Source organism: Lynx rufus, unplaced genomic scaffold (assembly GCF_022079265.1).
Source record: "Lynx rufus isolate CCGP_SWC_20201006 ecotype Redwood Valley unplaced genomic scaffold, mLynRuf1.p SCAF_12, whole genome shotgun sequence".
In the NCBI taxonomy this organism is placed as follows: Eukaryota; Metazoa; Chordata; class Mammalia; order Carnivora; family Felidae; genus Lynx; species Lynx rufus.
The window spans coordinates 64,342,682-64,356,796 of NW_025814826.1; the positions used below are offsets into that span (position 1 = coordinate 64,342,682).

Sequence of the window (14,115 nt, forward strand, 5' to 3'; positions counted from 1 at the left end):
GGTCAGAAGAGTTCTTGCCCATTCTTAGAGGCAAGGACCTTTCCACACACCCAATTCCATCAGCACATGAGCCTGGGATTCCCACCGCTTGGAATGGCTGCCCACTTACCACAGAGCCCGGTACCCCAGGAGGTCCTGCAGGCCCCACGTCACCCTGCGCAGAAATGACACACACGTCACCAGTGTACCTTCTGCCACCTTCCTCTGCTGGTCCCCGCCCCCCTTCGGGGCCCTTGATATCCACACAAGTCCATGGGACCACTGCCTCCTCTGAGCCCCAGCTCGTGCTCCCGCCATGCTGGGCCTCCCTCCCTCCTCCTGACAGATTTTCTGCGTCTAATTCTTATCTTTGTACCAAGATCACAGGAGCTTTTATTTTCTCCCTTCTGCGCATCCAGCCCAGAATCCGGTTGGTGCTTTCACAGTCCCTTCCAGCTCTTGGTCCACTCTTCAGTGAGCACCTGCGGTACGGGCACCACAGTGGACACAGCCAGGGTGGTGATGACACCTAATGGCGCATCCTTTGTGCCAAGTCCCCGGTTCAGCACGTGGTCAGCATTTCATGTTTATCAAAGAAGTGACACAGATGCTGTGATCACTCCCATCTGTTTTCACGAAGTCATCAGGTGCAAAAGACTTGCTCTGTGTCCCTTGCCCCAGCACCTCCGGGTCACCTGGCCTATGACGGCTGTGGCTGCGTCAGGTTTCCAGGGTGTGAGCCACATCTTGGTTCTACATGGGGGCATATTTGGTGACTGTGGCCATAGAAAAATCTTCACTGCTATGACTCTAGTGCCCCATAGCTCTAAACAAGGACACGACTTGTAGCCCATGTCCCCCCACACAGTTTGGGGATACAACTCCTCATTTTCCCCTGAGACTAGCTCAGGGAGCGTGGGGAAGCAAGAATAAAGTGCTATTGAGTAGGCTAGCAAAGGATGAATGAGCTTCTGGATAAATATGAAAGCATCTCTTAAATGCCAACGCCGAGGAGCCAGAATGAGGGACTCCAGGCACGTGCGTGATCCTGCACTGCGTGGGAGGTCCCACTATGTGGACAGGGTGTGTTTTCGTTGCCACTGACACAGCCACAACTCCACTGTCCCACTGGCTGCCCAAGACTCGGAAAAGTATTTCTGTTTACATTGCATCAGGCGATTTTCTAAGATCCCAACTAAATGTTCTTTTAATAGACTTTATTTTTTTTGCAGAATTTTGGCTACACAGCAAAACTGAGAGTTAATGAGCACCCACCTTTCTTGCTGTACCTTGTCTCTGTCTTGCACTTACAGTAACGGGGTCCTACCTCAGAAACACCTCACGATGCTGGTTTTTCTTCTCTGTGGCACCATCACGCACCCACCCCCACAGACGTGCACACACACTCACATACTGCATTTTTTTTTTACCATTCTAGACCCTCTCCAGATGCTTCTATGACATCTACACATGACAACTTCCATGCCCTCAGAAATCGGCTCACGTATCTCCATTTCTCCGTGAATGAACGTCCTTCAACCCCCACCCCCGGCCAAGATTATTTTTTCCCTAGGCTCCCAGAAACCTTATTAATATTTTGGTAACATGATTCTTCGAAGACATTCTGGGCTATACTGTAATTTCCGTGTGGCCATCTTATATACACACACACACACACATATATATATATACACACACACATATATTTAAATGAGAGATAATTAGATACATGTAGCTGAATAATGAATCTTCTGGGTTCATGACTTCATCGCCTTTCTTTCATTTCCACTATGCTTCAGCCTCATTTCCACATTTACTTTTGTAGTATTTATTGTTGTATTCATCATCATCACACTATAAAGAGCGAATTTTCGATAACAGTTATGAAATTAACGGGTATGTGCTTTCTCACCGGCTCAGGTAATTTTACAGACTATGACAGCCAGTGTCCCGACCTATTAAATCACTATTAAGGAAAACTACGATCCTGTCGTTCATCCATAATAATTGTGTGTCTGTAGCTAATAGATACCAGAGCCTTTCCATCTGCCTGGCCTTGTTCTAAGGTCCTCTTCCCCCTGATACTCTTTCCCATCTTAGGGATGGGGATGCTTAGGAACTTGTTCAAGGTCAAAAAGCTAGTAAGTAATAGAACAGACTAATAGTCTGTCCGCGAATCATTTCTTTGCATTATTACATAGGTGATGCCTTTTTGCAATGGTCATTTTAGCCATTGTGGTAGTCAGCCCCCCAGATGGCCCCCAGAAGCCCCCGCCTCCTGGTGTTCCCCACCTTGTACAGTGACCTCCCACACGGTGCCAGTGCTAGACCACATGACCAGCAGCGCACAGCAGAAGGGACGCTGTGCGGCCTCCGAGATAAAGTTACAACAATGATGGTGGCCTCCATGTGGACCCACGTCACCCCGACCTCAGGTCACTCACCACCCGCTCCAAGGAAGCAGTTTTCCCTTTTGTGAGCAGCTCTACAGAGAGGCCGTGTAATGCAGAAGCAGAGCCTGTGGCCAACAGCCATCAAGGAACCGAGGCCCTGACGAAGACCATGTGTGTGAGCTTGGAAGCAGATTCTTCAGCTAACCACACCCTGTCTGGAGGCCTGGCCACAACCTCACCAAAGACCTTGGACCAGGACATGCTGCCTTAGATCCTGGCCCTCGGAGATGATGTGAGACCACCTGACGGCTGGTCTACACTTCCAAGGTTCAGGAAGATTGTTATGCAGCAATAGACAACCAACACAAGCATAGGATCAGTCAAGTAGGACTCTTAACACGGCACAAGGAGCGCGTCCCAGCCACTGAGATCTGCGGCCCATCACTGTGTGGGCAGGGAGTCCTATGCGCCTTGGTCCAAGGCCACTGTGGGGTCTGAAACAAGACACCCTAATTTTCTGGGCCTCTGTTCTCTCATCTGTAGAGTCAGGACGTATCAAAGACCAGCTTTGTGGTTCTGATGGCTTTCTCAAATAATAAAACATCTAAGATTTGTCTAGATGATGTTCTCTTAGAATGAGTTGTGAAGCATCCTATCACCTGAGCATCACTGGTTTCCTGGTTATTCCAGTGAATGACCCAAATACTGCCATGACCCGTCACCTTGTCTTAGACCTTCTGCTGCATTCATCATAATAAGTGATAACTAAGCTGCTTCCCAAACTGCAGGGGCCAAAAACCAAAAACATCTATAAATGAGGTGGAAGGCTGATAATTTCTCTCTCTCTCTCTCTCACACACACACACACACACACACACACACACACACACACACAGCAGCAGCAGCAGGAGTCACCTAGACCCAAACCTCAAGGATCATTCCCTCTTAGTGACTTGAAATAAATGACTTATTTTAGAATTTAGAATCCCCTGTCAAGGAATTGCGAGAATATATTAAAATCCTGACGCCAGGATAATATAACAATATAAATCTCAACTCTAAAAATACTTGGGAGAGAGAATAACTTAACTCCATTAGAACTGAAGCCCAAGTGAGCAAGTTTGGAAGACATCAACGTTCTCCAGCCGCCATTCCTAAGGTGAGGCTTCTTCAGCCTGTAGATCTGTTTATTTATTTATAATACAAACCCCATCTGCTTCCATGAAGAGTCACAGCAGCCTCTCTCTGCATTTGCTGGGACTCGTGCGAACCAGGCAGTGACCTTCGCCTGAGCTCCACGGTGTGACCCTGAATAGATGTGATCTTTTTGGCCTGAATCCGTCTTACTTTACCTGGATTCCTCCCCCCACCCCCTCCTCCCCCTCCCACTCTCCCCAGCTATTCTCAAACCCCATGCTGGATGCCCTTTCTAAGGGCTTATGGAAGAATCTGGAACTCATGCTCTTTTCCTCTTATCATAACCCAGAATACACCACCCCTTCCTAATTTTCCCTGCCACCCTGCATGCTTAGGAAAGCTATTGTCTTCATGTACATTTTCACAGCATTTCACAATCTGCCAAGACTTTTTACGTGCATTTTTTTTCCCACTGAGATACGGAAATTCTAAGCAGCAAATTTACCGAGTGAGGCCTTGTTGAATGTTCTAAAGGACATGGCCAGTATGATGAGATGCGATCTTTATTTTATTTATGAAAGATCTAGTACATTTTCAGAATTATTATTCTGGTAAGAAAAAAAAACACCACATCTTTTAAAATGTTGCAGAGAGGAGAGAAGGAAAAATGGAAGAAGAAGAGGAAGACTCTGTCAGATTTTGTTTGGTATTAATTCACAGCCTGCCTTAGCCCCAAAAGCAATTTAAGTAGCAAAATATTTTAATAATGTCTGGGTATTATATAACAGGGGTTTTTTTAATGGATTTTTACTCTTCAAAGTAGGAAAACAAAATTTAAATAAAATAACCAGAAATTTCTTGTGAGTTGAATTCCTGAGGCCCAGCTCATCACCTCTGTTTACACTCGGTTCCCAGAACTCCAGCCTGGGCCCTGATTTGTTCAGGTGGCCATGACCGTGCCCACCCGCCCAGAGCCCAGAGCCTGTCTCTCCCCAGGCCCGGCTTACCTTCTCTCCCTGGGGCCCTGCCACGCCAGGAGGGCCAGGTCTTCCCTGGAGGAAAGAAAGGGAGGACTGTCACCAGCAGTAAGCCAGGAAGGAGGAGGTCAGGGCCTTGCAGCCCCAAAGCTCTCATCTGCATTTTCCCCCCAGAAATCACAGATCAGACTTCCTGGATGGGACTTCCTGCTGGAAAATTCCTTCTCAGTGACCACCCCCACCCCACCCCACCCCCGGCAAATGTCACATTCCGTGTGGTCCCCTCTGGACTTAGCCATACTGCGGTGTGTGGAACACCCATTCTGAGAGGCAAGGACAGTTTCCTGAAGGATATGAGGACACACTGGAGAAATTCTGAATGAGAGGCGGAAGCAGGCATCCATGATCTGTGGGGCATCATGGACTCTTCAGAAGATGCTGAGGACCAGTTAGGTCTCCAGGGCCGAGGGCGGAGGGAAAGGGCTGCCTGGACTCTGGGCTAGGATCAACCAGTGCAGCAGGGAAAACCAAGGCCCTGGACGGCCAGTGTGGGAGATGCTACAGACTGCCCTCCTCCTTCCCAGGGTTCCCACCAGGAAGCCTTCTAAGAGGGTCCCAGTGCAGAGCAGAGGAGGTAAAGCTCCTGCCGGAGCGGAGTGAGGAGGGGCCCTGAGCCACCCCACCCCGGGGGCGCTCCTGTGAGTCTCCTCCTAAGAGGAGGAAGAATCTGGAAGGCAGATGGACAACCAGTGTTCATCCCCATGGACAAGGGACTTTCATAGGAGCTCATTCTCAAGGCATAATTAGAGATGTGCTCAAAGATGTATATGTGAGCTCTCTTGCTTCCTTTTTTTCCCTATAAACAGCAAAGATGAGAACAGACCAAGTGTCCCCTCATAGGAGGACCCCCTCCATGAGGCTCACTGTCCCTCACTGCTGCCTCCACACCATCAGTATCTTCCGACTTGCTGTTCATTATTTGGTTGCCTTTCCCCTGCAAGAAGGGGGTTTTCCTTCTGGGCCATCAGCAGGTGCGTATTTCTAGTGTTAAGAGTCAGCCCTGGGGTGCCTGGGTGGCTCAGTCAGTTGAGCATCTGACTTCGGCTCAGGTCATGACCTCACGGTTCGTTGAGTTCGAGCCCCGCGTTGGGCTCTGTGCTGACAGCTCAGAACCTGGAGCCTGCTTCCTATCCTGTATCTCCCTCTCTCTCTCTGCCCCTCCCCTGCTTGTGCTCTGCCTCTCTCTCAAAAATAAATAAACATTAAACAAAAAAAAAGAGTCAGCCCTGGCACAGGGGCGGCACGCAATAAATATTTTTAAGCAACAAAAATGAATAAATGATAGCACATTCATACCATAGAATACTAAGTGGTCACTGGAGTCCTGTCCCTGGTGAATATTTAAGAAAATGGCTACATGTTTATGACATAATGTGAAAGGAAGAGGCAAGACATAAAAAGGTATTGATGGATAAAGAAAATGTGGTATATATATACAATGGAGTATTACTCGGCAATCAAAAAGAATGAAATCTTGCCATTTGCAAGATTGGAACTGGAGAGTATTATGCTAAGTGAAATTAGTCAGAGAAAGACAAAAATCATATGACTTCACTCATATTAGGACTTTAAGAGACAAAACAGATGAACATAAGGGAAGGGAAACAAATATAAAAACAGGGAGGGGGACAAAACATAAGATGCTCATAAATATGGAGAACAAACTGAGGGTTACTGGAGGGGTTGGGAGTGGGGATGGGCTAAATGGGTAAGAGGCACTAAGGAATCTACTCCTGAAATCATTGTTTCACTATATGCTAATTTGGATGTAAATTTTTAAAAATAAAAAATTAAATTAAAAAAAGGTACTGTTCCAATTTGTTAAGTGACAATACATATAAAACCAAGATGTTATTTGGGGGTGCTGAGATTATCCATAGATTTAATTTATATCAATATAGTATACTGAAATTAATACACGGCAAGGGATTTGTATATCAAATTTAGTTAATTTATGTTATTATTTTATCCCTAAGCTAGAAATATGAACATATTAATGGACTGATAATGTGTTATGGTATACAAATACGTATTTTCCCAATTGTCTTCAAGCAGATGTAGAATTTTAGGTTTTATTTACAGCTTTAACCATTTAAATAATTAAATTTAGTTACTTTTTGGACAACACATTCCCCCCATGGTTGAAAATTGGTGTGCATGAGAATTCCCTTCCATTCCCTTCCACAAGTCAGTGAGGGGCCTCTTCCGGAGGCCATGAACAAAAAAAGTAGGTTTCAGAGAGAGTGCACATCTGCATAAGTCCTCAATGCAATTTCCCACACCAATGTACACTTGCCTGTACTTTCCACTTAACCAAGTATCTATGGAACGTCCCTATCAGCATGTTAGGAGTTTCATTAATTTCCATGGCTTCATATTATTCCTCTGTAACTATATGGTTATAGCTCAACTATAACCCCCTGATTTGTTCGACTAGTTCCTTACTGAGAAGCTTCCGTGTTGTTTGTAATCTTTTACTCTCACAGAAGAGACACCAATGAACGCATCACATGCACGTCGTCCATGGCCTTTACTGTAATCGTCACATGGGTCAACGAGGTTAGAACGTATGGAAAGGGGTGTGTTCTCATGGATCCCAATGCCCTGGTGTTGGAGGAGGGCTGTATGACCGTAAGCTGGAGTCTGGTCACTGGGCCTCCTGGAGCCTCCAGCTGAGCCACAGCCCAAGGCAATCAGGCCCCACAGAGCTTTCTATCTGGCCCCAGTTGATCCTGTCCTCCGACAAAGCCTAGGCCACCAGAGCCAATGCCTGCTTACCTGCTCTCCCGTCTCCCCACGCTTCCCAGGGAATCCATCCAGGCCTCGCTCCCCCTGGAAAAGGAAGGAAAATGAAGAAATGAAGAACCAATGTACATCTCTGGGGTCAGGGCCATGATCAGGGAATGCAAAGGTTTTTAGCATCTTACTCTTCTAACCTTTACTCTCAACCCAGCATCTTTGGATACAAGACACACACACACACACACACACACACACACACACACACACACACCAGGCTACAATATATGTGCATCGGGGGTCAAAGTGCGTAAGTCAAAGGTCAGAGAAACCAGATCCCTATTCTCTGCTTTGCATTTCCCAAATCTGTGACCAAGGGAAGGCCATGTAGTCTCTTGGAACCAGTCTCTTCATCTCCTAGGGTGCAAGTAACAGACTTGTGGGGTTTGTGATGCAGTTCATAAAACCGAGCATGTCTTTCTCCATTCATTCATCCAGTGGATATGCATGAACGTCCACTACATCCCCAGGGCCTGGAGTTAAAAGTGAATTGCTGGCTAATGGTAAGCGATCATTCACGCATCCATCCAACACCCGCCCACCTGCTTGCGTTCAAAGCTGGACTTGTCTTTCTTAGCTGTATAATCTCAGGCAAGTCACTTCGCCTCTGAGGTTGTTTCTGTTGACCATGTGTCACGGGGATGATGATAACCCCTTCCTGGGAAGACACCTATGACTAAGGGATGAGATAACCTATCCAAAACACCTGCTTGTGACAGGTGGTGAGCAGATGCCGCCATCTTTCTCCCAGCCCAGCACGGTTCTCTGGAGCCAAAGTCCACAGATGTTGGTGTGTTCCTCTCATGGGATAACTCCTTGTCTAATGTCCCCAGCTGTGTCTTCTCCCCACTGAGAACTCAGCTGATGATGGGGGGGGGTCCATGCTAATATGAACATTCTACTAAGTGCCACCCCAGCCACCATGGCTTCCTTCTCAGAGTTTCCCCAACATGGCGGCTTCTCTCATTTCCACAGGCTGTGCTTACTGTTCCCTCTGCTGGCTCCTCGGCACCCCTCAGGGCTCACTTCAAAGTCATCTCTTTGGCCTTTTAATTCAAATTAGACACCCATCCTTCCCCAGCCTGTCTCACCGTGTCCCTCATTTTGCCATTAATTCGATTTGCATCTATTACCTGTGTCACCATCCTTCTCGCTCACGTGAGGCCTGAGGTGTGTTCACCCTTCCCGTGAGGGCACCCCCCACTGCCCAGCCCAGAGACGCGGTGTGGCCCCCACTGACATTTATTGAGTGACCAGAAGGCTACACGTGAAAGTTCTTTTGACTGTATTTCTCTATAACTGATCTACTAAGTTGTTCCTTCTTTGCCTTTTTGTTTTCTATTTTAAAGGTTGGTGTATCTTTCAGGATGTCGCTTTTCTCTGAATGATTGAAGAGTCTTGGTCTTCTGCTCGTTTTTGCCACGCTGGTCCTATTGGCCTGCCTGCAGGGAACGAGTCACCTCCCTGCAGCTCACAGCCAGGAACCACAGGGTCAGGTGGACCCGACAGGGGGGAGACATCAGCTTTTCTTCTTGGTTTGAATGCTTCCATTCCCTCTGGCCGTTGCTGGGTGCCTGTTTTCTCTGTTAGTCTGGGGGCAAACACTGACGCTTCCCGCGGGCCCACTGAAGCAGAGGTCAGAGGAGGAGCCACCCAACTCAGCACCCCAAGCCAGGGCCCCAGTAAAGCACTGATAGTTGCCCCAGGTTCTTTGCTGCCCACAGCCCCAGAGCGGAGCCCGGGGATCATTCCAGCACCTCCCCAGCTCTGTAGCTTGCTTTGTAGTTTCTCTCCCGCATCTAAGTAAACTTAGGCATACGTGTTCTCTGCCCTTCAGAAATGATTTCAGAAGTTCTAGAACAATGATGTACACCTTTCCATTTTCAAGCATGATTACACATTCATTCTCTAAAAACGTCTCTTCATTAGAGGAGCTCTGGGCGAACAGAGAGGATTTTTCTCTCTGCCAACTAATTCCACATTGGTTACCAATGTTCTCATCCTCCACCTGCCATGAGGTTGGCAGGTCCGAGGGCAGACCGTCAATGAGGAAACGGGGGCCCAGATGGAAAGCCACTCAACCCCGGCAGGATGTGCTTGCATTGACAACAGAGCCTGGGTCTCTGGACCCTTCCCCCTCTATTTCTACTGCCCCTGGGGCCTGAGCAGAGGACACTGGGGGAGCATTCTGGTCTCTCCCACTGAACTGACAAGGTCTCAGAACCCATGGAATCCAGTGCCTTCCCTTTATAGGTGAGAAAACTGACCTTAGGGGTATATGTAGTCCAGGGTCACACAGAACCTGTGTGACAGTGGCAGGCCTGAAGACAAGGTCTCCTGATGGCCAGCCCAGAGCTCCCTTCCTTAGACAGGGCCAGCCTACTAGATGTCACCCCTGAATGTGGCACTTCCCCAGGGTTCAGCAAAACAAAAAAACCGTGTCAACTGAGTACAATTTCACAAAGTCTATCACAAAGCAGAGGGCTCTGCCTGTTGCTCAAGCCCCATTTCTTACTCCTTTGCACCTGCACATCAAGATCAGTGAGGCCCGGAAGCAAGATTTCTCCCAGCAGCAACTCGGGAAAGCCACAGGTGAGCTCCAGCACCAGCTGCCTGTCCCCAGCCAGCACGCGGAGAGCAGGGCCAGGTGGGACACAGCCAGAGTGCCGACAGATGTTTGTGTTCACCAGCAGGGGGATGCGGGAAGAGGAAAATGACCAGGCCAGGGTGGATGAGGGGAGAGAGAAGCTGAGGGAGAGCCCAGACACCGACAGACAGAAGACAGCTGTCCACGGAGCAGGGTCTCTAACCGAAGTGCCTACAGAAGCCCAGCTGAGGCATGCGACGGGAAGCAAAAGGGAAGAACGGGGCCGGAGGCAGAACTAGAAAGGGCATGTCCCACGTAAAGTCTGAGACTTAGTTTTGTTTTGCCGTTGTATGGTTTTGTTTGACTTGTCACCACTGTACTGACCGCATAAGCACAACAGAGGACAGGGTTTGGACAGCTGCCCACCTGCTTGGTTCCTGGCAGACAGTGGCAGTGAGGGCCCAGTGGTTGGGGGGGGGGTGTGCAGAGGTACAGGGAGCCGCAGTCAACCCCAAAACTCAGACTCGAAGCCTGGCTCTCCTACATCCCAAGCTGTGTGACCTTGGACCAGTCACTTGGCATCTCTGACTCTGTCTCCCATCTATAAATACAGCAGCTACCTCTTAAGGCTCTGGTGAGAATTGGGTGAGCCAGTCAATATCTGCAAAATGCATAGAACAATGTGTGGCATGTGGAAGGTGCAACGTTAGAAGCTAGTTAAGCAGAGCAGAGTTGCTACGTAGGGTGGGGAAGGAGAGAAAAATCAACCAGAGACAAGGGGCCAGCAGAGTCAAGTTCACGGGACAGCAAGGGCTGTGATGTGAACAGGGGACCGAAGCTGGAGGTCAGGGACCTGAGTTCTAATGCTGTTTTCCACCAACGTGGGCTGCCGCCTGCAGAGTCTACCCTGCTCTGAGACTCAGTTTCCCAACTGGGTTGAAATAACGAAAAGCGAGGACAGAAGAAAGGCGGCTGTATTCCCAGAACCCTAAGACCTCTTCCGACACTCACAGTCCTTAACCGACAGGCACATGTGTGTGCACACAGGTGCAAGGGAACCCGTCCTCATCCCGAGCACCTTCCGGACACCGGGGGCCGAGGCTGGCTCTGTTGGGTCTGACAGCCCTTCAGTCCTATGAGACTAAGTGCGTCATCCTGGGTCGAACAACTCAAAGGAGGAATCACTCCTGCCTGCAAAGCTCCGAGGGCCCCTCTCCATGCCAAGCCCTCCCGCTGCGGTTCTGGATCTCTGACACCAGGGGGAGCGCGTGCCCCATCAAAGCGGGAAGCCACCCTTGCCCTTGATAAATCTCAGGTCTGGGTGTTGGTGTGCAGGTCAGTGTGGGAGGGGCGTGGGCCATGTGTCTGCTGGGCACGTGCCATGTAGACCCTCACCCAGTGAAAGAGGGAACATGCCTCTGTGCACCCAGCATGTCAGGGATGTTTGCCAAACACCTGTCACAGTGAGACCCAGTGGGCAATTCTTCCGGTCCCCCCCTAGAACGACGACTGAGGGGCTTCCCCAAGGCAGAGGTGGGGGCCGGTGTCACCAGGGAGGATCATGGCTTTCGGCCCTTCAAAACTCCCATTCTGTGAACATGTAGGGAGCCCCTACCAGGGGCCACGTCCTGTACTTGCCTTCACAACTCGCTCAGCCAGGCCCTCAGAGCCACTATCCGAGGCAGGTACTGCTACATCAGGACGTGGGGTTAGAAGCCTGTGTGAGTTCCCAGAGCCAGCATGGGCAGAGCCAGTCTGAGAATCATTTTTTTTTCTGATTCCAAAGCTGGTGCCCTTACTAGTTTCCTTGGGTGCCATGCCCTGGCTCCCGTATCCCCAAACCAGGGCATTTCCCCCTGGGCCTCGGGAGTGTGAGTGTCACATCAACCCAAAGCTGTCCTGGCAGCCCGGTTTTCCAGACAGAACACTGTATCCACCTTCTGGCTCCTTAGTGACCAGAGTCCCCTTGCAATCTGCCAGCTGTCCCAAGCTCAGTAGTCCCTGGACAGTCCACTCAGGCTCTACTGCCCCTCAGTTGCCAGGATGCCCTCACACCTTCAGAGCCTCCACGCCTTCTGGAAGAGGCTTCAAGAAAGGGCAGTCCCCCGCCTTACACAGAGCGCCCACTGTGTTGCTGTCTGAAGGTGGCCTCGGTAATGGACGGGCAGTGGCTCTCCGCGGCCTGGCTCCGAACTGCGCAAGGCCAGGCAACTGATGGGCCTGTCTCAAAGGGAGATGGAAAGTTCCTTCTTGCTGAGGTAAGAAATCAGAGAGGTTCGCGAGAAAATAAACTGTTTTAAGTACCCATCGGATACAAGACCTGGAAAGGAGCCTACGGGATGATGCAGTCCAGGCTTCTTGACATCTGGGAAGATGAAGGTGCAGAGAAGGGGCCAGCTCTCCTCAGAGCTGCCCAGAAAGTTAGCAAGGAAGCTGGAAACATACCCGAAGCTGAGCTTGCATAGCCCAGGCTCGGGCTCCCCCCTCTCTCTATCTTTTCCTGTCTCTCTCTGTCTCAGTCTCTGTCCCTCTCTTTCTGTGTCCCTGCCCTTTACACATGGCACATATTTCCCAGCACTCTTCTACCCATTTTATAAATCTTAACTCCGTTGATCCTCCTGGTGGCCCTCATGTAACACAGTCACCCTCAGCAATGAGGGACTCTGAGGCTCAGATGTTAAATAACTCTCCAAAGGTAACACGGTCTGCAGGGCTCGGAGCTGGGGTTCAAACACAGGCAGGCGGGCTCCAAAATGGTGCAGGACTTCCTCTATGCCACGATGAGCCACCTGGTGCAGCCCGGAGAGACCGAGGCCAACAGGGACACTGGCTGATGCCTCTCCTGGACGTCATCTGGAGGTGGCCCTCTACTTCCTGAGCTGCCCTGTTAGAAACCTGCAGGGGGCTGGGCTATGGCCAATCTGCAGAGAGAGTTCAGGGGAACATCACTTGTCCTACGTTCCTGGTACCACTTCAGGCCTGGTGTGCCGTGGAGGGGAAAGCCCACGTTGGAATTGAGGAGCTCCTAAGCACTCTCTCTCTTTATAACGGGCCACGTGGCATCAGGAAATCATGGCCTCTGGGCTCAGTTCCCCATTTGTAAATAAGGAGAGATCTCCAGGCTTCTCTCTGGTCCTTTCCAGATCTGATAATTCAGGATTTTGATAGAAATGCACCATTTCTTGGGGCGCCTGGGTGGCTCAGTCGGTTAGGCGTCCGACTTCAGCTCAGGTCACGATCTCACGGTCCGTGAGTTCGAGCTCCGCGTCAGGCTCTGGGCTGATGGCTCAGAGCCTGGAGCCTGCTTCCGATTCTGTGTCTCCCTCTCTCTCTGCCCCTCCCCCATTCATGTTCTGTCTCTCTCTGTCTCAAAAATAAATAAACGTTAAAAAAAAAATTTAAAGAAATGCACCATTTCTTGGCTGGACAAAAAAGCCTTAACCTAGACTCCCAAAGCTTGCTGGAAAAGCAGCCCCATGCTGTACGGGAAGAAGCTGTTACTTCAAAGCAGACTTTTGGAAAGAACAAACTCCTGCGTGTGTACAGACTGAATTTCCTCTAAAGCACAGGTGGGGAAAGGAAATATTTGTGGAAGTGTCAGTTATGTGCTGAACATGTATCCAACCTTCCAGCCAGCTTCAGGGAAGACATCAGTATTTCCACTCTGCAGATGAGCAAACTGAGGCTCTGGCACATCAAGTGGCTGTCCCAGCCCACGAGTGACAGAGCTGGCTCTCACGAGGCTTGTGAGTTCTGTCCTGCAGTCTTCACTGGAACCCCGGGAAACCGAAACTCACTGGTTCAGCGGGAGCTGCTACAACCAGGAAGCTTGGAGGAGCATCTTTCGGATGGCGCTGTGTTCCTGCTCTGGGCGCCCTGTGCCTTCTGTCCATGGCATTTCCTAACTAACGTGACATGGTCCACGCAGCGTCCTGTTCACCATCCACTCCTGTGACATCATCTAAGCCCGAGTGCTAGAATGCACCTTCCGAGCCCATCCTATGCATTCTTCAAAAGAGTCCAAGTTCATCCACCTATTAGTGGAGGCCTTCTGTAACCGGAGATCAATCCTGGTTTCGGCGTCAGCTCCTCTCGGGTGCCCAGTGCCACACCAACGTGTCAGCGGATGAGGACTGGTCATGTGCTTTGGGTCGAGTGTGCCCCCAGGGAGCAAGAACCCAGA

The 14,115-nt window shown here is 49.9% G+C and overlaps 1 protein-coding gene across 1 annotated transcript in view; it reads right to left on the reverse strand.

Moving 5' to 3' along the window:
- Positions 1-14,115, reverse strand: part of COL22A1 (collagen type XXII alpha 1 chain) — a 260,858-nt gene that overhangs the window by 139,704 nt on the left and 107,039 nt on the right. The window contains exons 17-19 of the mRNA XM_047074226.1: positions 7,325-7,378; positions 4,517-4,561; positions 110-154 (exon numbers count right to left, since the gene is read on the reverse strand). Coding sequence (XP_046930182.1) covers positions 110-154; positions 4,517-4,561; positions 7,325-7,378 — 144 coding nt within the window. The remainder of the gene's footprint in view (positions 1-109; positions 155-4,516; positions 4,562-7,324; positions 7,379-14,115) is intronic.